This window comes from Muntiacus reevesi, chromosome 4 (genome assembly GCF_963930625.1).
Source record: "Muntiacus reevesi chromosome 4, mMunRee1.1, whole genome shotgun sequence".
Classification (NCBI taxonomy): domain Eukaryota; kingdom Metazoa; phylum Chordata; class Mammalia; order Artiodactyla; family Cervidae; genus Muntiacus; species Muntiacus reevesi.
Genome location: NC_089252.1, coordinates 119,724,701 through 119,749,072, shown reverse-complemented (window position 1 = coordinate 119,749,072; position 24,372 = coordinate 119,724,701). Strand labels below are relative to the sequence as shown.

Sequence of the window (24,372 nt, the reverse complement as noted above, 5' to 3'; positions counted from 1 at the left end):
GCTTTGGAGGGAGAGCTGGATTCACCCTGAACACAGGTCACACTTTCCCTGAGAGCATGATGGTAGCTATCCCCTTGCTAGGAGGTGTGGCTCGAGGTGGAGGGGCCGGGGCCAGGTACGAGCTGGCTGTCTGACCGTCTGCTGTCACCTCCCTTTCAGGGACAGGGTCAGGCCTCAAATTCCTGCAGCACAAGTCCCGGGGCTCAGTCTGAGCGGGCTCTCTTCCCTCTAAGTGTGTACCCTACACACCTCTCCCAGAGGGAACAGTGCTGGAACAAGAGGGGCTGGTGTGGGCACTCCAAGTGTGGGGCATGGGCTATCGGTCCCGCAAAGGTCACAGATCCACACTGCTTCTGATATTCTGCCTGTAATGGGCGCCCCCACCCTGCTCACATGCTGCTTCAGGTCTGAGTTGCTTCCGTATCTCACGGCCTGTCTCCCAGGCAGGACTACAGAGTGTCTGTTTAGCTCAGGCCAGGACGTGCAAGGGTGGCTATGGGAAGCCCACCAGCCACTCCCGCAGCTTTCAACTCACCCTCTCCACCCTGCTCAGACAAGCATGCGCACCCTCCTCAAGGGCAGAGTTCAGGCTTTCCACAGGCCTCCTGTTAGGCCCCCTGGCCCTCCAAGCAGCCAAGGAGGCTCATCTTTCAGTGCTGGGCCCCGTGACTGTGACCCAGGATGCGGCTTAACCCACTCTCTCCCCACGGAGGGCCTCTGCCCATGTAACTTCCCAAGTCCTCTCCCAGCAACATAAGCTCCAACCTCATCATTTTTCTTCCCTTCCTATTCAATGTCATGTATATCTTTCTCTCAGCTTTGACGGTGCAGGAGTCCCTTAGCCAGTCTCCAGTTAGTTTTAGGTGAAAACTGTTCCACGTGTAGATTTTTGATCTGTTTGGTGGGGAAGGTGAGTTTTGCCTCCTCTACTCCATCTTGTCTCTGAGACACAGCTTTATGACCTTATTATCTGGCCAAGTTCACAACAATGTTAGTTTCCTCAGAGGGCTAGAGAGCCAGAGAGAGGCTTGCAGCTAGAAAGAGCACCTAAATCATACTCCAATGGCTGTCCTAGGAGGTTCGAAGTATTTTCGTGGTAAGAATCTTTGCCATAAGCCTCTGATTTCTTATTTGGGCCCTAACTCTTACTATATATCTTCATTTCTTAAATCTCACCAAAACATCCATGCAACCCTTCCAAACATTTCCAAAATTAAGAAAAAATTACCGATAAGACTTCTATAATCTCTTAACCTCGAATTTCTTTTCTCTTGTTCCTCGCTGACAGATTTCCACTGAAGTTTCATTCTGAAGTATTCATCACTATTAGAAACAATTTTACACCAAAAAAAGTTACTTAAATACCTAAAAAAAAATTTTAATGTATCAAAGCATTTATGATGCTAGTGAGATAAATTTATAAATGACAGTAAAATGTTTAAAGTTATGATAAATTAGTGAAAACAAAGGGAAAATAAAATAACCTATGTCAAACTTTGTTTAAACTATGTGAATAATTTATATGTGATTTTAAGGAAACATTTATTTAAATCCTTAATATCAGACCTAAAATTATTCCTGTCATTAAATACTTTAACCACTAGAGTTTCTGAATAATGACAAATATTGGGTTGGCCAAAAAGTTTGTTTGGGTTTTTAAAACCAGAATAAACTTTTTGGCCAACCCAATATAAACCTAAGGAAAAAAAAATTTTTTTCTTTAATGTAACATATGAGTGCCATTTTCCAACAAGTTTACTGCAGAAATTTGTTGATGTGAAAATGTCTAAGACGTTCTGGCAAACATATTGAGATGAGAAAGGACTGTGTGAGTTTGAATATATACATGACTGAAAATGAGCTTTAAATTAAAGGTTGGACTGACGAACTGGGAATAAGTAAAACTGGACAGTTGGTCTGTGTTTCTTTTTAAGTCTGATAAATTACTTAGAAACAGAAACACACTTCCAAAAAAATAGAATCAAAGACCAGTTTATAAGAGCACCAGGAAAATAATTTAAAGGTAATTAACCTAAATAGCAAATATACTTATGAACCATTTTTATAATTTCATAATAAACTATAAAAATGAATCAAGATAAATGACATGTATTTAAAAAGCTATATCTAAGTATGTTTAAAATGACACAAAGGAACTAGAATTTTTTTAACCAGCTTTCAACATATTCACCAATGTAATTGCAATAAAATCTCTCTAATAAGCATTTCTGGTTTTAAATTAACTACTGCACTCGTAATATTTAAGTTAAAAAGATGAAAATAAGAACATACTCTCAAATCCCAGTATATTACACTTTATATGGGTAAGTTACTTGGGTTTCTTTAGTAAGCATACAAAAGACCATTACTTACGTCTTTTGTTTTTGTAACTGAGTTCTTTCCTCTTTGGTACTGTCCCAAGGAAAATAACCCAGAAGAAATTTCCATGCTTGTTTTCTCAATGCATGACTAAGTCCCTAAAGAAAATATGCATATTAAACACACTTGTAAAAAATGAATGCAATACTCTTATCTTACAAAACTTGCATATAAACAGAAAAACTATACATTAAGAGAGAGTTTCACATAGGCATACCTCATTTTACTGCACTCTGTTTCACTGCACTTCTCAAACATTGCATTTTTTAATTCAATTAAACATCTGTGACAAGCCTGTGTCAAACAAATCTATCTTTGCAAAAATTTTTTAACAGCGTTTGCTCATTTCATGTCTCTGAGTTGCAATTTGGTAGTTCTTGCAATATTTCAAGCTGTTTCATTATTATTATTTGTTGTGGTGATTTGTGATCAGTGATCTCTGATGTTACTGTTATTAAATCTTTTTGTTTGCATTTTTTAATTAAAATATGTACATTTTTTTTCTTAGACATGACACTGTTGAACAATCAATCAACTAAATACAATACAGAGCACAACAAGTGTAATTTTTATATGCATTGGGAAATCAAAAATTTGTGGGACTTGCTTATCTACAATATTTACTTTACTGAAGCAGTCTAGAACCAAACCCACAATATCTCCAAGGTAGTTCTACATATGAAAATAGCTCAAGTCAGTGACTACTGCCTTGTTTTTGACTTTGAGATTCTGACGGTATAAGCAGCTGCCAGAAAACATGAACAGTGAAGAGCAAACAGGAGACCACAGAGCTGACAGCAGGCTGATAGTCTTTCCAAACCCAAACCTTACCGGAAAAGGCAGCTACCACAGAGAGACAACACCTCCTTCAGATCACCCACACAACTCCCCAGTAAGAAAGAGTGCCTTTCCACAGGCTTAGCAGCATAGCCCTAATACCCAACCCTCAAGGACATCACAAGCACCTCACTCTGTCCTACAGGGATTTGAAGATCTCATTCATCAAAATGGAGTTCATCTCTCCAACATCTCAAAGGAAAAAGAAAACTCGAATACCAACAATTTAAAATGCCAAAGTAATTACCCCTCTAAATATCATCTGCTTCATATTATCTACATTTAAAATTCTTCCTTCAGAATCAACATTCTTAGTCCATTCTTCCAATGATACTGGCTCTCTCCTTTGAACAACAGGTCTTTCACCCAAATCAATCTAAAATAGGAAGATAAGCAAAAAGAAGTACACCTTTTACAAATGAAATGAAATCAAAGTATATAGCAACTAAAATTAAAATACTATTACTCACACATAAGTTCTAACATTTCTAATATTTTCCCTTAGTTTCCAATGTTTAGTTTATAAACTGCAGTAACACTCCATACATTTTTCCCTCCTACTAAACACACAAATAACTGAGCTATAAATTCAGAAACAGAAAAGCATTTACTACTTTGGGTTTCAATTACATAAGTATAGAACATTCAACATACAAATTCTAAAACAACCCCTTCAAACTAAATGGTATGCTCTATTATTTAAAAAAAAGAGAGAGTACTATTCCATTCATATTCTAAAATTAACTTTCCTTCCAAACTAAAATTGGTAGCTCTCAGAATTGATTCATGATTCATTAGCTTCACATTGCATGTTATACAGTTTTTTATTCAATAATGTTCGTAATTTTTTTAAATAATAAAAAAAAAGTTGGTAATTTTTAAATGCCATTTGTAAGATAAGTTCTTTAAGTGTGTGTGTGTTAGCTGCTCAGTCATATCCAACTCTTTGCATCCCTATGGATTGTAGTCCACCAGGCTCCTCTGTTCATGGGATTCTCCACACAAGAGTACTGGAGTGGGTTGCCATTCCCTTCTCCATTAAGTACTATAATTTAGATATTTCATAATGTTCTGTGTGGAGCCTAGAATTTTAACAAATTCAAAAGTCTTGTTGAGCATAGGTAAAGATATGACATAATTCAAGGCCAAAATCCATCTTACTTAAAAAGAAAATATTCACATAAGAATGAAAGCCCAAGAGTAGTGTCCTGACTAGCTGCCTGTGTAGAGTACCTGGGAAAACAAAAATCTGGAGCAGAACTATGGGCAACATGCAAGGCTTACTATTTACTCACTCCTATGCACTCAATGGACTTCCCTGGTGGCTCAGATGGTAAAGCGTCTGCCTACAACGCAAGAGACCTGGGTTCAATCCCTACGTTGAGAAGATCTCCTGGAGAAAGAAATGGCAACCCACTCCAGTATTCTTGCTTGGAAAATCCCATGGATGGAGGAGCCTGGTGGGCTACAGTCCATGGGGTCACAGAGAGTCAGACACGACTGAGCAGCTTCACTATGCACTCAATGAAACGAACGACCTATTCATTATTATCAAAAAGTAGTCAAAGAAAAGACATCCAACACTGATGAATAGAAAAGGAAAGCAGCACAGTTGGTGAAGAAACAACCAAGAATCTGGTGTCAGGACAAACTTGAATTGTTAGATATATTAGTTAGCAAAAAGTTGTAAGAAAGGATTTTGAGAAAGAAGCCAGGTATGACCAAAACTGAATTTCTATTTATCATTTAATTTCTGTATTTCTATAGAAATGCATTTCTGTAGCATTAAAAAGCATTTCTCCTGCTAAAATAGAAGAGCTATATTAACATAAATTCCACTCACCTTTGTGATGACTTCAAATCCCGGTTCTTCTTGTTGATTTATCTTTAAACCTGGAATAGCATCACTAAGAAAATCTGCCATCTCTGAAGGTGGTCGCTGATGTACAGAAGGATCACTGCCTCTTAAACTATCAAAAATGTAGTTTGTGACTTTGGAAAATCCTACCATAGTTGCTGTATAAGGATCCTTTTTAATTTTCTATGTGGTAGGAAGAAAAATATTGGCACAGTTAATTCAAATGAACAATAAAAATACCTCATGATAAGCAAAAGGGCAAAGTTTTTTAAAAGGGGGAGGAGAATCAGAACTAAAACAGTATTCTAAGATTATTTTAAAATTTTGTTTCTTTCTGGGAAGAAAAATTTTAATTTTCTAAGCCAATTTTTTCATTTAGTTAAAACAGCATATTAAATGACAAGCTAACACTACTGATTGAATTGCAGATAAACAAATGATTTGCAGGCTTCATTCAATCTGCATACACCAGAAATATATGCAGTGCTTACTTTCCACTGATGAATGGCCCACAACAGCTTTCTTCTGTCTAGTAGTCCTGCCTTCACAAAAAAAAATACTTCTTAAAGTGTGCAATACCACACTAATGTAACACAAAATATCTGACAGCTAAGTTTAAATACTCACAATATCTAAATATTAACTGACATAATTATATATGGGTAACTCATGTCAGTAAGACTAATTTGTTCTGGACAGTGTTGTCCTAGAAAACAGTAAAAAAACATTTTTCTACTGCTAAAGTTATTTCTAAATCCCAAACTGCCTGCTCATTCATATTTAGCAAAAACAGCTACTTCTTAAAGGTCTATCTTTAAAATGATTATTTTTCATAATGAGAAAAACTGTTCCCTCACTTTTTTTTTAATCAGCGTTCAAGAGCTCTCCTGTCTTCCTTCCTAAAACGTCCCCACTTTATCATCAGAACCAAGAAAAGAACATCTAGAACAAAGTAAGCACTCAAACATTTGTTGAATGAATAAGTGAATATATACAAACACATGAGTCAACAAAACTGCCATTAAGTTTACATAGAAATCTGAGTGAAAAATTATCTTTAGTTCTGCCTGTGCTTTTCAGCCAAATTCAAGAATATATTCAAATACTTGCAGAGGAATTAAACTAACCTGACCCCAAATGAACCTACTTAACTGGAAAATAAAAATTCAAACCAGATGATACATACTACTTCTATAGTATGATACATACTATTTTCTATAAAATTATAGAGAATAGTTCCATAAAGTTTACACACAAACAGACATGTGCCTCATTCTGTATAATTGCTAGGAAAGTAAGGGGTAGCATGTATATAAAATAACGGTGTCAGACTAACAGATTAATACAAAGTAGACTTAAGAAACATACTTGTATTATACCATATGCTGGTTCATCAAGAAGATTTTCAAAAGACTGTGAAAGACTCTTATTCTGACAATTCACAAGAAGTGTTCTTTTGTCCTGTGGAGATCTGCAATAAAAAAAAGGGGGGGACGCTTTGTAGAAAACAGTATCACACTGTATCAGTGATACGTGAATAATTACTAAAGCATAGTTATTTTTCTTTAACAACAACAACAAAAAAACCTTAAATGTCCAGCTCCAGGACAGTTTCCCATCAATACAGTATTAGCAAGTACTTAGTAACTATCTTAAGTGAGTTCCAAAACTACATGAAACTACTAAATTAACAAATAAAAAAGGATGAAGTGTATATCTATTTTATTTTATTCCAAGAGAACTAAATTATAATGAACCCAAACCCAAACTCTTGTTTAGAATATAGTAGAAAAATCCTTACAAATATATCTTCCCTTATTATAAGAATATATCTTCTCTTATAAAGAAAACTGAAACGCACTTCAGGATTCATTGGTATATGTAATATGTACACTGTAGGAAAACATCCTATTTTGAAATGGACACTTCACATTTGATAGAATTTCAATATAAGAAGTTAAAAATACAAGATAAAAAAGATTACCTGTTAAAGATCATTAATTATGCAAATCATTATTATAACACAATGGCTGTAATGTACAGTTCACATAACAGTATATTTTTAGTTCTTGCTTATAAAGCTCTGGACACAAGTTTTTCTTCACATTTCCTAGTAACTACAGAATAAACAAAATGCTTTCCAAAAAGAGATCTAATTTGAAGTAAACAAATGAATTATCCAGTCTTTTTTCTATTCAAAAGTTTTATAAGTTAGTAAGCCAGCTGTAATAAATCCACAACTTTTTGTGTTTAAAAACAAAAATTAAATGCATTGTTTTGCTGCTATCTACCTCTAGTTTATTATAAAAACTTGAGATAAGAACTTCAGTATCAGTTCTCTCTTCTCAATTCTTACATAAGAGGATGCAACAGCAATTATGGGGGTACATGAAACCCAAACCAGATTTTACTCTTAGTCAGAACTCACTCCTCAAGAGACAATAACAGCTTACTAAGCCCCTTGGCTTTTTAAAAGAGCTAAGATTGAATCATTTGAAGTAGGAAAAAAATAACTTTTAAATGTTCGATTTTCATTAATCACTTTTCTGAATGTCTCCTGGAGGGGGGTGGTTCATGATTAACATGAAGACCTACAGGTTCTCACAAGGCATTTCTAAGTGATTGGTCAACTTGTAAATGAAGCATCAGAAAAAGAAAATAATTAATACAGGAACGTCTTTTTCCCTAACACAGTGGTGCTGGTGCTATGGTTACTTGTCTCTAAAAATAGTTTATATCAATTTTTACTTTAACTACAAATAAGTGATCATGAAGTCAAAATACTGGCTTCTGCATGTTGAAGGGGAGTACACATGCAACCTTCAGTTAACTGTGTCCAGCCAACTATTTGGCTCCAGATACAACACTGCGGTCACAAGACCGGAGATGCAGAGAAGAAATGACTGCTCAACCAACAACCAACCACAGATACTTTTATAAAAGGAAGAATTTCTCTTTTTATTTTTTTAATAACTAATGCTCTGTGGTGAGGGGCTAGAAGAAGTCACATTTCACTTGTTTGCCCCTAAAGAAATCAACAGAGCATTTTCTTCAAGCACATTAGTAGGAGGACAGGTGATACGCTGTTAAGCTACTGCAGAGCTCACCAGGAGGAGGCCTGGCGTTCCAGAATACTGCCACATATCCACCTGCCAGATTACCGCACTGACTGAGTCTGGGAAGATTAATTACTCTCTTTACATATTCTGGGGTATTATAGATTCTGGGAAGTTGCTCACTCATAACAATGTTATTCAAGACTTTCAAAACCTCACTGCAGCAGTAAGATAGAACTTTTAATGATGCTAACATCACCAATTCTATTAGATCCTACTAAAGGGCTTAAAGAAAACCACTGTCTAACATCATAACTATAGATGTATAATTGCTGAAAATTCAGAAGTACTTTGGAATGAGCCTCTCTCAGACTTCAGAATTCAGAAATTACAAAAGCTGAAGAATGTTTGCACACTGAGATGTAACAGTAACTATTTTATATTGCTACTGAGATCAATATGGAAAGCTAAATAAATAACAACGTTGCAAAAGATACAAAGCAGAAAAGGTTAATAAAAAGGTACAAAATATTTACAGCAAAACTGTATAGTTTAATCTTATTTATATAATTTACATATAGGGTTCTCTGAAGGCTCAGTGGTAAAGAATCCGCCTGCCAATGCAGGAGACACGAGTTCAATCCCTGGGTCGGGAAGATCCTCTGGAGAAGGAAACGGCACCCCACTCCAGTATTCTTCCCTGAGAAATCCCATGGACAGAGGAGCCTGGTGGGCTACAGTCCATGGGGTCACAAAAGAGTCGGACACAACAGCAACTAAACAAATGTGTACATATGTATGTATGAATATACACATACACACACACACATAAATGTATCTCACAAAGAGAATATATGAGGGTCAAGAACCTAATCTCGCAAATGGCTGGTGTTATGATACAACCAATCTGGCTTTCTAAGAAAACATTTCACTGCTTGGATATTTATGTATTAATTTTTAAATGGCCCAATATATAAAATAATTTTAACAGAACCAATAACCTTCACTGACATCCTAACAACCAATTTGGTTCCAGAAAAATAACAAAAATGTTTCTGTGGCTCATTCTTTGATCCCACTAAAAACGACGTTTTAAATGTTGGTAAGTCAGACAGTAAAGAACATCAACGAATAAGACAATTTGTTTTTCCCAGTAGTTAAGAAAACTAGTTGAGAAACTAGTTAAGTCTCAAGAAGCCGGCCTATTTTGCGCTGACTGATCCACTTGATAAAACTGAAAGAAGGAAATGTGCATAGCTGCCCCAGCCTTTATCTCACTAGCAAATCTGCAGTTTCCTTTCATCTGTATGGTTAAGGCCCTTAATTCATTACAGGGAGTATTAGGAAGACATCACGGCCAAAGATGAAAGCCACATTCTTTAATTTAGGTTAACCAGAGAAGAAAGATAACATAGTCTGATTCTACCTCTACTGATGTTTTGAACTCAGAAGAAGACAAGAAGGATGACCTGGGAACAGAGCGGCCAGGATCTCAGTAAAGCTGCTGAAATCAAGCTTTTCCTGGCCTACTCTCCTTCTGGTCTCTAAAACAATTTGTGACCATAGGAACATGACTCTGAAAACACCATCTTGCTTAGGATAACTGCTCCAGTGACAGGAAATGATACCTAATAAAGTAAAAAATGGGGGATAGCTGGGAATTTTCATTTCTTTGGACTTAATTGGAAATTCCATTTATTGGGATCCTAAGTTATGAACATAAAAAAGAAGAACCTTTAGTATCTCCCTAAGAATCTGATAACAAGAGATGGCTTATACAAATTTGTTAGTTATTTTTATACTGGTGACTGTTTATCTGGAATTTCTAATATCCTACCACCTGGACTCCGCATACAATCTCTGGTAACCTACATGACACAATGTAATTGGGCACAATTTATGATGGGAAAAAGATTAGGGGGTGCTTATTTTCTGCCTGGGGTACAGAGGGGCCTGGGGATAAAATATTTGATGTACATTTCAGGCTATTCAGGGGCAAAGAATAAACTGGCCCCCAGTGTCACAGGAGAATACACAATAGAGAAGTGGCTGGTATTAGGGATGTAGCTTTTAAAGGACTCACTTTACACTGCTATCTCCTCCCCTAGAAACAGTCACATCCTTGGTTGACCACAAATGTGATAAACCCTGGTGGGAAGAGAGAAAACAAAGTGTACGGAGTCAGACTCCTCTGCTAGGGTCTTCTCTTTGACCAGGTCATTAAAGGCTATAATTAATCACTTAAGCTCAGATTCTGTCCCATTTTATCCTCTCCTTAGGTGATCTCATTCTCTCTCAGAGCTCTGATTACTAGTAACACATATACACACACAAACTTACATATTATCCTATTATAGGCTATATTTCACTGTGCTAAATTTCTCATTCATAGCACTTGAACAGCTGAAAATTTACATTTATTTGTATAAGCAATGTTTGTCTTTCCTGCAAATAGCACAAACTCCATGAAGACAGAGGCCATATCTTTTTTGACTAAGTACTCCTTTCCACCACTTAGTATGATGTCTAGGACATGGTGGGTCCTCCGTAAAAAAAAAAAGAAAAAAAATACCTGCTGAATGAAAAAACAGAGGGGAACACCATCCCCACGGCTTCTTGTCTCCAGGTGGATGCACACACATCTAGTGAAGACATACCAGACTGCTGAGAGCAGAGAAGAGGGAGGTGCATGTGTGGCATGGCCCCTTCCAGGCTCTCTTTACCTCTTGGATCTGCCTGCCAAGGGAGAAGGTGGCTTCTAGCCTGCTCTCATTCATGTCGTAAGTGCTCTGCCCTCACCAGGGAGAACTGTGATTGCCCAAAAGTGGTAACTGGATGAATTCAACAATGATTTGGGCTGAGTTATTATGAGGCTACATATCCAAGCCTCACCAATAATGATATTTTTATCACCATCTGTCTGATTCTTATATTTACTTCTCTCTTGTTTAAAAATACAGAGAAGGGAACATAGTTTCACTTACAACCTTCATTAAAACATCAAGAACACATGTTTAAGGTACATATTCTCTTTTAAGCACCTAAGTGATTGTTGAGTCTATCCTTGAACTCATCCAGGACAGAAAACTCTATCCTTTGAGCTATTTTCTTCTAATTTCTATTTCTGAAGCTATCCCCTTCTAATTTATCTATTTATCTTTGGAGTCCAGTTTATTTAACAATGCTTTCAAAATTATTTGTAGAACTGGTAAGTACCATGCCATTTATTCATGCAACTAAGATTTACTGCCCAAATACTACATGCCAGGCATTCTGGTTAGGAATTCAGGATAAAATGTAAACAGTATAGATACAATCCCTCCCTTTAAGGGCTTATATCTAGAGTAGAATATAACAGAGGTAAACAGACAAAATTATTTCATTCTGTTAAGGGCCATGAAGGAAACAAAGGAATGAGAAAGCAAAAAGGCATGGTAGTGGGAACCTACATTAAACGACTAAGCGCCAAAAAAGCCCCTCTGAAGAAGGGACATTAAACTGAGACATCAGGGATAAGAAAGAGAGAAGAATCACCTAAGCAAAAGAAACACATACATACAGGACTTAAGAAAGAGTTTAAGGCATTTCAGGAACTGAGAGAAAACCGGGTGACTAGAATACAGAAGAGAACGGCATGAAGTGAGGCTTAAGAAATCAGCAGAGCTAAGACAGGGCAGGTCACTGAGCATGGTAAGACGCCTGGCTTTTATTTAACGGTGCAGCATTAAACTCTTCTTTAAGTTAAATCCCCACATCCTTCTAGTGTTTTTCATGATACCATTTTGATCCCTCTCATTATACTAGTCATCTTTTCCATGTAGTATAGTCAGTCTATATACTTAAATGAAGTGTTTAAGCATAGTTCTCCAAAATACAATCTTACTAGGATAGAGGGTGGAGAAGGCAATGGCACCCCACTCCAGTACTCTTGCCTGGAAAATCCCATAGACGGAGGAGCCTGGTAAGCTGCAGTCCATGGGGTTGCTAAGAGTCGGACATGACTGAGCAACTTCACTTTCACTTTCATGCATTGGAGAAGGAAATGGCAACCCACTCCGGTGTTCCTGCCTGGAGAATCCCAGGGACGGGGGAGCCTGGTGGGCTGCCGTCTATGGGGTCGCACAGAGTCGGACACGACTGAAGCAACTTAGCAGCAACAGCAGGATAGAGGGACTACCACTTCACTGCAGGGAGTATGCATCAACCACAGTCTCAGCTTACCTCTTTTTTTTTTTTTTTAATTAGTTGAAGACTAATTACTTTACAATATTGTAGTGATTCATGTCATACATTGACATGAATCAGCCATGGATTTACAAGTATTCCCCATCCCGATCCCCCCTCCCACCTCCCTCTCCACCCAATTCCTCTGGGTCCTCCCAGTGCACCAGGCCCGAGCATTTGTCTCATGCATCCAGCCTGGGCTGGTGATCTGTTTCACCCTAGATAATATACACGTTTCGATGTTGTTCTCTCAAAACATCCCACCCTCGCCTTCTCCCACAGAGTCCAAAATTCTGTTCTGTACATCTATGTCTCTTTTTCTGTTTTGCATATAGGGTTATTGTCACCATCTTTCTAAATTCCATATACATGCGTTAGTATACTGTATTGGTCTTTATCTTTCTGGCTTAGTTCACTCTGTATAATGGGCTCCAGTTTCATCCATCTCATTAGAACTGATTCAAATGAATTCTTTTTAATGGCTGAGTAATATTCCATGGTGTATATGTACCATAGCTTCCTTATCAAAAATACGGAACACTTTACGAAGTTGCGTCTCATCCCTGCACAGGGGCCATGCTAATCTTCTCTGTATCGTTCCAATTTTAGTATATGTGCTGCCGAAGCGAGCACTTACCTAACTCTTAACAGTTACATCCCAACAGTGAGCAAAAGGAGCTTGCTATGATGCTAAAACCCCCAAAGAGCCAAGCCTTCTGCCCCAGTTATGACGATGCTCCTTCTGAAATCCACTTAACCTCACGGGTGGTAGCCTAGTCACAGTTTCTCAGTTCAAGATCCAAGACCCACATTCTACTAAACTGGTTTGACTTTCTCATGGTTACAGTTACTCATCAGCACGCCCAGCGCCCGCCAGCGGTGGTCAACACGCAAGGGAGGAGAACGCCAGCCGAAAACAGGCAGCATCTCTCAACTTCTGGATCCCTCCTAGCTTTGTATAATCTACATCTAGGCATGATGTTTCTCTATCAAAGCGAGGGCATTAATATTCATAAAGTTAACAGTCATCCTTACAGTTTCCCAAACAAAAATCTCTTCCTAAAAATCTCAACTCCTCCCTTTTTTCACCTCCACATATCCAATCAATCGCAAACTCTAACACTAAATATTCTTCCAATACTTCTTTCCTATTGCTCTCCTAGTTCATGCCACCAGTAACTCCTCTAGATGACTGGAACAACCTGCTAACATGGCTGACAAGAGCCTTCACTCCATGGCCTTTGCTCTCTGACCTCAGCTTTAAATCTGGTGTCCTCCCTTCTCCCACTGTGCAGACCTGTGATACTGAACTACCCTGCTCCATGATTACAGCACGCTGCATGTTCTTCCCTCTATCTATCTAAAACATTTCTGCTCTAAGTCTCTCCCTCCCTTTCATGCTAATGTTCACTCATTTGTCAGGTTTCAACCTAAACATTACCTCCTCCAGAAAGTCTTCCCTGATACCTACCCAACTCCCCATTGAAGTACCATTTCTCCCTTCCTTGTACTTCCTCCATCTCAGTTCTTGAGTTTTACTGATATTTACTGATCAGCCACCTTCACTAGACCATAAACTTGCAGATATCCAGGAACATGCCTATTTTGTTCACTTCTAAATATCAAACAACCAGCACAGTGCTCAGAACACAGTAGACATCAAAAATGTATTTGTGGAGAGTGAAAGCGAGAAAAACTATGTGCACAAACACCTGCATAAATAAATTTAAGACACAAGATTTATGGAAAGTGAGAATGCCCTAACTTCCACACTTAGAATAATTTTATAAAGGCCTTAAATTTGCCCACCTTAAATCTGTAACATTACAAACAAAACTCTACACTTAAAGAGAAACTACGTAAAAGGTAAAATTGGTAAATATATAACCCATTAACTACTGATGTATCAACAAAATACTGGACCATTTTTTTCTTTAAAAGAGTAATAAGGTGATACACTGCAGACCCAAATCACTAAATTGGCAAAATGTTATTCATTCATCCAAAACAGTCAGTATTCCAGAAAGAACAAAGCTGCTTGTCCCCTAATATGCACATGGGTCACTGATAATCCAACAACAAGTGAAAACAGTTTGCCTTGGGACCAACACAACAATCCAGTTTCAGTAAGTAGAAAATAATTTGATACTTACTCACATAATGCCACATATTTTTCAAGACAGTCAATCAGTAGTTTGCTGTCTCCTTGATGAAAGTGCAGAGCAGGGAGAACGACGTCATCCTTTAGACAGAATACCAAATATGACCAGCCCATACCCTCTTTGTTTTGCTTGATTGATTTCAGGTCTGTCAAACTGAACAGGAATGACCATTTGCTTTTCCCATTTCTATGACTTGGAGCATCTTAAAAACAAGAAAGTGGGGCAAAATATTTTTGTTCACCTTTTTAAAAGGTACTGACAGCACTCTTCACGACTGCCTAACAGAAATTTGTTGAACTTAGGGAATGACTGCAGCATTCATATTACCATGGCTTCCACCTGTATTAGAAATGGCAATAAACATTTTCTTTAAAGAACAGTCTTCAAAATAATTATCTTACTGCAAACAAACTGAAAAAAATGCTATCCTTATTTAAAATATCAGCTTTGCCCCAAAATGACAGTGGCTTTAGAAGCAGGTTGGCTGGATTCAAACTGCAACACCACCATCTTACTAACTGAATGATTTGGGGCAAATAATTGAATCTCTCTGAGCCTTAGTTTCTTCATCTGTATAATGGAGATAATTATACTTACCTCCCACTGTTATTCTAAGAATTAAAAAGATAATACTTGTCAACTAAGTACTATGGTGTCAAGTATATAGCAAATAATAAACATCTTCTCCACTTCCCTCAAAAACAAATGATGCACTTCAACAGTCATTTAAAACAAAAACCACCCTTTATTCCTCACATCCAATTATTTTTAGCAGACTACACTAAGTGAAGGTAAAAGTATGCCAATATAAAAAGTAACACTGGAGTGAATACACAGACTAACATTTGTAAAACCCCACAAAAGAGTGGGAAATTGAGGATGAAAGGTAATCAAGTTGTGAATGCTTCAAAAAGAATTAACACATTCAGTATCACTGCTAAAATCAACCTTTTATTAAATTAAGACCTCAGTTCAAATCAAACTATAGCTATGTAAAATAAAGCATTTCCTGGTATTTGGGCTCTTTAGAGAGGCTTAAAATCCTAGGTTTGTGAATAATATCATAATCAATAACAAGCAATTTAAAGATCATTTATTTAAATAAAAATGTAAAGAACAAAGGAAAAAATGCTATCCAATACTTATAATTAATTTCTTATCTAAAAATGTCATTTTAACATTTTAACTCAGACCTTAAGCAGGAAAGCTTCTGAAATCTTAAAAAACCCTTTCTTGACTGTTATTTCATAAGAAGTGTCATACTATCCTGTTATTGAAAATTGTCACTAATTCTGTCCCAACACTATCAATTTCACAAAGATAAACCACATAGATAATATTTGCTTACAGAACTTAAATTAATCAAAGGGTAAATCAGTCAGTACTGACCTGAATGTATGTCACCTTCCTATATAGTCAGGAACATTACAGTTCCATCACCTCCAACAAACTCTTCTAAACTGACATAGATGAATCTACACCTTACAGAAACCTCTACTTGCGGGGAATGCAGACACCATCACACTTTCATGGACATGTGATCAAGTGATACCTTTAACGAGTATCACTTGAAAGAAAGTCCAGAAAGGCTAAAGTAAATTATCTACGCAGTGACCTGCCGACTTCCTGTTCAGATGGTGAACATATCCAAGGCTGATAACAGACTCAGTACTATGTGCCCATTTTACTACACATCATGTTTCACTGGAATTTATATTACAGGGCTCATAACAGCATTACAAATGAACAGCAAAGTGAGAACAATTCTAGAATTCCAACATGAGTCACCTACATATGAATGTATCTGGACTACCCAGAAAGGATTCATACTACTAGATTATCTACAAAGACAAAAATATTTTCACAGCAAAACAACAGTGAGAAACTAGATTCAATTTTTAAATTAAGCTCTTAAGTTACACAAAAAGTATTTAATCCAAAGTAATGCAAGAAAATCATATGAAGATTATTAAATAACATATGAAGACTATACGAACTATCAGAAATTTGTGCATATTCCCAAAGTAAAAATTTTATGCAGATTTTCTCTTGCTAATAGAAGAGAAACACATTACATACTAAATACAACAGAAAATGCCTCACACATTTCCTCATTTAAAGCTCTAATAAATGATGAGAGAAACATTACAAGTCAATTCTAGAAGTCCCTTTACTAGAGTGTAAGTTTCCTGAAAACAAGAACTTAATTCTGTTCACAGCTATATGCCCAGTGCTTAGGAAAGTGACTAGCACATAGTAGGTATTCAAAGGTGTGTCATATAGAATAACAACCTAGTACCAAGTCAACAGAAGAGTAATGTGCAATCTGGTCTACCAATGCAAGCTAGCCAGAACTAGAAATTGTCACAGAAGAAAACTAACAGGACCCAAGAGTTAACCCAAAATTTCCTTCTTTCTCCGTAGAGAAAGGTAAATAAAACTAATTAGTTCTGATGAACTTACCATGTTGCCAAATACATGTAAAAAATACCTTCAACACACTGACATGGGAAAACTGGCTATAACAGAAGAAAAGTGAATAAAATAGTAAGTCTCTGTATGTCTTAAACAGAATTAACATGAAGGTCATGACACTTTACTTGAATATGTTTCCAGAACATCATGGCAGTCTGTTGTTCTGGAAAGATGTATCTTCAAAACATTTGATCTAGAATATAAAAACAAAGACTTAGGAGTATATTTCCTAAGAAATATAAACTTAAAAAAAGTTTTCAATAGTCAACTTTTTTAAGGTTTGCCTCTGTAAATCACACACAAAAAAGTAAAAAATGTGAAGGTTATAATAATAAAATTAAAAATTTTATTTGAAAAACTGCTTTTCAAAAATGAACAAAAATTTAATGGCTTAATTTTTAACTCTGAAACATTAAAATTAGAAAATGTCTTAAGAAGCAGTTTTTATGAAACATGACTTGAGGTTAAAATGAGATGGAATGGGATGAAATGGAAGACATGCACTTCATTAACTCCTTGTTCTGTAAAATATGTACATGTGTTTGCACACTGGGCCATACTGTGCAATATATTTCTTACTGCTATCATAAAATTTTTTAAGTAGTGGAGAAAACAGAGAAAAAGAAAATGTGTCCTTAACTTTTAATAATTACTAAATAAAGGCTCTTTACAAGCCACCAAGATATACAAGCAGTATTTATGTCTGTTTCTTGCTAAGCTACGCAGTACGCTGTTACACAGACACACTCAACTCTGCACACTAAAATCACCAGAACTTCTGAAGAACACAGGCGCTTGCGCCCCATCTCCAGAGGATGATGTAATTTGCTGGATGAAGCCCAAGCAGGGAACTTTCTTGATTTCTGGGTTTCTGCCAAGCACCCGGGATGCAGGGCCTCGGTTACCCAACCAGGGTCACGCCTGTGCCCTGCCGTGGGAGCACGGGGTCTTCCAGCCTCTGCACCACCAGGGGAGTCCCAACTGGTACTTTTTTTTGTTTTTTCACTTTTTTTAAAAGCTTAACTTCCCCATGTGATTTCAATGCACAGCCAAAGTTAAAAACCATTAATCTAAAAGGATGTTTACTATCAGGTATTTTTCTCAAACATGTATTTCAAAATTTCCTTTATGAAATTCTGAAAATTCACTCATTTTGCTCATTTCCGTAACTTTTCCATTTTCAAGGATTTAGCAGTAATATTAGCCAATGAAAAATAGCAATTCACATCAACCAATCCTAAAAGTCTGATCTAGAGAACTTAAAAATCCCTCAAATGCTAAATATACTAAAATTCTGTGGTTTTCTTTACATAACTAGGCTCTTTCTTGAGGTTTCAACCCACCTATTTGGACTACTGTATTTCTATAAGAGAAAGCTAGCCCTAGCTCATAGGCTTCCCAGGTGGCGCTAGTGGTAAAGAACCCGCCTGCCAATGTAGGAGATGTAAGAGAAGTTTTGATCCCTGGGTTGGGAGGATCCCTTGGAGAAGAAAATGGCAACCTGCTCTAGTATTCTTGTCTGAAGAATCCCATGGACAGAGGAGCCTGGCAGGCTATAGTCCATGGGGTCACAAGAGTAGGACACGCCTTAGTGACTAAACCACCATGCATATATGCTTTTTTTTGGCATTCCCATTCTACAGGGAAGGTTCTTATCAGAACAATGTAAAAATGTTATGAAAAGAAAACCACAGGACTTTAGTATATTTAGCATGTGAGGGATTTTTAACTTCTCTAGATTAGACCTTCGGGGTTGGTTTATGTGAATTGCTATTTTTTGTTTGCCTAATATATGCATGAGCTGATTGTTAAAAAAAAAAAAGCCTGTGATTTACTATTTAATTGCTACTGTTCCCAAGAAATGATACAGTACAAAGTATAACTACTATATATGAGAATGATTCCCCAGGCCATACATGAAAATCATTTTTACTTATATTATCATAGCAATACATATATTAAACATAGTAATATATATTCTTGTAAACATAGCAATACATATTGAACATAGCAATACATATTCTTGTAAACTTTGGCTAGCCTCTTTGACTTCGGTAAAATGCCGATAAATCCTAAATTCAGACCAAAATCACTAAAAGATCAAATATCCTATTAGTTACAAAATACAAAGAAATCAAAACAAAAAAAATTAACTCTTTAGAGTGCTTAATATTTTTTAAAGAGATCACAAGTAAGTCGGCCACATCACAGACAGGCTAGCTAGCTTGTATCTGGGATAGTATATGTGTGTCTACCAGACTGCTGGCTTGGTTCTTTCTTGTTATCTATATGTAGACAGTCATCACACAGCAAACATAAATTTATATACAAAGGAGAACAGTCACTGAACATATATATAACGGGGAGACTGCAACGAGCTGTGATGATCCCAGTGAACACTGAAATTAGAATGATATGGTTTAGTGGTATACTCCATCTCCCCCTGGTGCTTTAGGATGAAATAACATGACTTTTTTTAATTCTACCGAATTATGAAAAATGTACATGAGAGACAACCAAAGCAATTTTTAAAGTGTTTCTATTTTATGCCATTAATAACTTCAAACAGAACAACTACTTTATGAAGTCACAACCAAGGAAACAAAAAGATGATAAAGGAATAAAAACATAAGAGTTATACATATTAATCAAAGCACCAAATCATCCTTCCTCTAAGCAGCATGAAACCACTTTCCTTGCACTTTTGTTTATACTGTAGCAAATCAGTTTAAGATTTCAAAAGATTGAAGTCATACCTCCATTAGTATGTGGTTTCTTTTTAAATGAAACTGTATTAACCATGTCCCACTCTGCTTCGTAACTGTTCAGATGTTCCGCTACTCGATGAGCTCTTTCTTTTGGGGCCTGTGTCCATTCTACAACTGAGCTGGAGTCCTAAAATAATTATAACATACAAAATATTTAGGGACTAAGACTACAATTTCACTTTAATCAATAATGTCTTCTCAGCTTCTATATAAATTAAGTTTGTAGGTTGTGGCAGACATCACTGGTGGGAAAACTGAACACTATTTGCTATCCTTTCTCCCTTGTTCAAGAAAACAAAAAAAGAAAAGCGTGTCCAGACTCTTCTGCAGATAGAGTTATCAGTGAAATATAAGCTAAGTGAACGGTAGGCCTTGGGAATGCTTTGATTTTCCTAATAAAAGCCTTATCCCTTTGCCCCTACTTCCTGCTTTCGACGCAGCTATGTTGCTAAAAATATAACAGCCACCTTACAACCACAGAGAAAAAGCAAGAAAAACACTGCAAAGAGCTCCAAACCTCCAGACTTCTGGTTATTTGAGGAAAACAGCCAACAGTAGCCACTTATTGAAGTCATCATCATTGGTTGCTATATTTCTCTTAATCAAAATTACCTAAAAGCTACAAATAACATATCTACATGTTTAGTCCCAAAGAATTTTGTTTTAAAAGAGACTAAAACAAAAAAACAACCAAAAACCTAAAAAAAAACCAAGTCTAAAATGCAACATTAATAATTTGACTAAATCAAAAAATTTAACTTCTACTACATAAGTTAACGATACTATACATAAGTTAATGATAAGCAAAACTTGTGAAATCTTTCTAAAATACATAGAAGATGACAGAAAAACATCCAGAAAACAAATATAACCCCTACACATAAGTTAACGATAAGCAAAACTTATGAAATCTTTCTAAAATACATAGACGATGACAGAAAAACATCCAGAAAACAAATATAACCCCTACCAACTTACTTAGAAATCAACAAATATCAAAAGAGAAAAGGAAATGGCATGAACAAGCAAATCAAAGAAGAAACAAGAAGTGACCAAGAAAAAAGTCCAACTTCAGAAACAAAGAAAAGCAAGATGAATTTCAATTTTTATGCCCCTTCAATTAAAAAATAAAATATAGAAGACAGTGTGAGGAAATGTTATCTCACACTGTTGATAACAGTGATAATTAGTACTGACGACTGAAATGAAAATTGAGTCATATTTATTAAAATTTAAAATATGCATATTTCACAATAACTTTATCTACATTAGAGAAATAAACATGTATACAAAGAGGCAGATATAAGAATTTTCATCATAACATTGCTTGTAAAAGTGAAAAGCTGAAAATAACTTATTATCCATCAATGAAAGAATAAGTAAATAAACTAGGGGTAGCCAATAAAATGCTAGGCAGTTTTAAAGATTGATATCTATTCATGTGTATTTATGTTCAATATGTAAAAGTAAATAAAAGAAAATCATGAAACAATGTACGCAGTATAACAACTACATGGAACATACATAATTAGAATCACACTAGAGAAAACCAGGGATGATGGATGGATGAATGGATATAGACAGGTATACAGATAAGGAAGGAAATGTGTACTGATAAAAGTCTGGTAAGATACACAGTAAACAGGGACAGATGAGGGATGGGGTTCTAGTCAAGGAGAGCTTCAACTTTCTATTATTCGAATTTACAATGTGGATTACTAGTGTATTTCTTTTCAAAAATGGAAAAAAGATTTTATAGGAACAGGAATATATTATTAAGAAACAAAAGAAATTAGTAAGGAATAGAAACAGACTGAAGAATAGGGGGAAAAAAATTGAATGAATGAAATTATAAAGTGGGGTGCTTTTTCCTCAGACTCCTTCCACAAATGTCACTTCTCAGGGAGTCCTCCTTGTTTGCCCAATTTAAAAACTGCAACCTTTACCACCATCACTACCAATAAAGAGGAAAGCTAAGTAGCATTTACAGAACCCAACCCCACCCAAAGGCTTGGACCTGGTGAATCAGGTACATTTGGAAACTAGGATAAAGGTCAAGTTGAAAAAAGGACTACTAACAAAAGTCCAGAAGGCTGGAGGTTTATTCACTGGAAAAGGTAAAACAGCTTCTCTCTGGATTACAAGAAACCTGGGACACTGAGCAAAGAGATAATACACTAAAAACAGGAGAACGAATCAAAAGTTCATCAAACGAGAGGCAAGACTCCCAGTTCTCTTCCTCCACTCAGTTCCCGGAACAGTAGAATCCAGTTTTCCCTCTTCAGGCAGAAATCTGTAGACTCTTCTCTGACAAAGGACCAGCCCAAGAAAAAAGACCCAGGTTTCAACATCAGGGATTCCCCAAGGAAACAGCCTAGCCAGGTCGCCCTGAGTCCCAACTATGAACAAACCTATCCATACACTGAGAGAGTATGATCAGTTTTTCATGTGTGCTGTTTATTAGCACCAAGTACAAAGATCACCAAAGGCAAGTGTCTACATAAATGAGAAAAGTCTAAATGAAACAGCGGAAAAGATAGTGAATTAGAGAAAGTGGACTATATACAGAAATGAAAACATCTAAAAAATTATCCTTAAATTCCTCAGAAACAAGGGAATCATAGATTAATAACATCCAAGAATAGGATGCAAGTTTTCTTTTAAAGGGGGGGAAGGAGACACATAACAAAATGCATTCAAAATTTAAAAGACAGCAAAGATGAAAATGGTTCCAGAAGAATTGAAACATAAGACTAAAGAAATTTCCTAGAAAATAACATACAAAGAATTAGAAAATAGTAAAGTATTAAAATACTACAGAACCAATATAAAACATGTAAAGGGTTCCAGAAAGAATGAAAGTAGAAAATGGACAGAAAGAAGAAATCACCACTAAAACAATTTAAGAACATTGTCTAAAAATGAAAAGATACAAGTTTTCATATTAAAAAGGACTATCAAGTACCCAAACAGAGGATAAAAAGGACCACAAGGGCACATTTCCAGGACATCTAGCATACTAGAAACAAAAAGGTAATTCTAAAAGCTTCTAAAGAGGAAAAAAATATAGCAAGGATCAGGATTCGAATACATTAGACTTAACATCAATAAAGTAAATAAGTGAAATGTAAAGACAGTAACTTCCAAAAATGTGGGGGCAATTTATTTTCAAACTATAATTCTATGCCAGCCAGTCATCAATTCAGAATTGACAGCTCAACCCAAATGTTCATAGGATAAAAAAGTCTGAAAACAGAGATGCCTTTGGTCTCACACACGCTTTTTCTCGGGAAGCACCGGAGGTGCACCAGACCTAGAGAGTACGCCAGGAGAGAAGACAGCACAGGAGACGAGACAGGGGGTAAAACACGGGAAGGAGGCCAGAGGAAGCCAGAGCACTGCTACACAGCAAACCAAAGGGCAGCCAGCTCAGGAGGAATGTGGAAGACAAGTCTGCAAGAAACGTCTCCAAGAAGGTGAAATTAGATCGTCTATGTGACTAATACTTTGAGAAGAAATGTGGACAACTGAGCCATAGTTTCAGGGTGAATTAGAGATAAGAGAGCTAAATCCCTACCTTCCACAGTGAGAACTCATCACGTTAGACACAGTAAACATAAATTAATCCAACTATCCCGTTTCTAGGTTTTCAAGGAAAATATATCCACAAAGAAATTTGAACCTGATCATGCACAGGAGCATTATTTAGATTAGCCTAAAGATGAAAACAACCCAAATGCTCATCAACTGATGAATGAATAAACAAAATACGGCACATATCCAGAAATGCAGTATTATTCAGCAAAAAGAAAAAAAGGAAAGAACAGATAGGTGCTAGAACATGGATGAACCTTGAAAATATTATGCTACGTGAAAGCAGCCAGTCACATAAAACTACATATTATATGATTCCACTCAGATAAAATGTCCATAATAAGCAAATCCTCAGAGACAGATAGTAAATTAATGAGTATTGGAGTTAAGTGGGAAAAGAGAGGTGACTGCTTTTTTGGAATAGAAATGTTTTAAAGTTGGTTATTGTTGATAGTTATACAATTCTGTAAATATACTAAAGAAACTGAATTACGTCCTTTAAAAGAGTGAACTTGTATGTGAATTATATCTTAATAAAGCTTTTATTTAAAAACATCTTTCCTTTAGTAATATATTTCTTCCTTAAATACCTTTCCAGCATAGAGAATACTAGAAGAATCTAATGCATCATCCAGTGGTCTCCAGTCCACTATTACTTCAGCATCCTAGAAAAAAAAATTATTAACCATATTTACTCTTCAGCAATATCTTATTTTTCAGTCACCTATAGTTAATTCCCTGAACCAAAAGTGAAATTTTCTTGGGGGGCTGCACAAGACATGCAGGTCCTTAGTTCCCCGACCAGGGCCTGAACCCGTTTCCTCTGCATTGGAAGCTCAGATTCTTAACTACCGGACTACCAGGGAAGCTCCCAAAATGAATTTTTAACCTCTTAAATGTATTAGCACCTTAATATGCATATCATATGTAAACAACCACTATTTGACAACAAACAATATGCAGATTTCTAAATTCCAATTTTCATTATAAAAAATTATATTACTGCAACTTTTCCATAG

At 36.3% G+C, this 24,372-nt stretch overlaps 1 protein-coding gene and 1 non-coding gene across 4 annotated transcripts in view; both read right to left on the bottom strand.

Moving 5' to 3' along the window:
- The window catches only part of TBC1D15 (TBC1 domain family member 15), a 72,345-nt gene that overhangs the window by 26,498 nt on the left and 21,475 nt on the right, over positions 1-24,372 (bottom strand). For 2 of the 3 annotated variants that reach the window (XM_065934090.1, XM_065934089.1), the window contains exons 3-11: positions 23,944-24,018; positions 19,748-19,886; positions 14,508-14,718; positions 6,443-6,545; positions 5,566-5,616; positions 5,060-5,257; positions 3,464-3,592; positions 2,374-2,477; positions 1,229-1,323 (exon numbers count right to left, since the gene is read on the bottom strand). In XM_065934090.1, coding sequence (XP_065790162.1) covers positions 1,229-1,323; positions 2,374-2,477; positions 3,464-3,592; positions 5,060-5,257; positions 5,566-5,616; positions 6,443-6,545; positions 14,508-14,718; positions 19,748-19,886; positions 23,944-24,018 — 1,105 coding nt within the window. The remainder of the gene's footprint in view (positions 1-1,228; positions 1,324-2,373; positions 2,478-3,463; positions 3,593-5,059; positions 5,258-5,565; positions 5,617-6,442; positions 6,546-14,507; positions 14,719-19,747; positions 19,887-23,943; positions 24,019-24,372) is intronic. The other variant, XM_065934091.1, reaches the window with a different exon arrangement.
- On the bottom strand, positions 12,881-12,987 carry LOC136168015 (U6 spliceosomal RNA). The gene has a single exon (XR_010663182.1). It is a non-coding gene; the product is annotated as a U6 spliceosomal RNA (small nuclear RNA).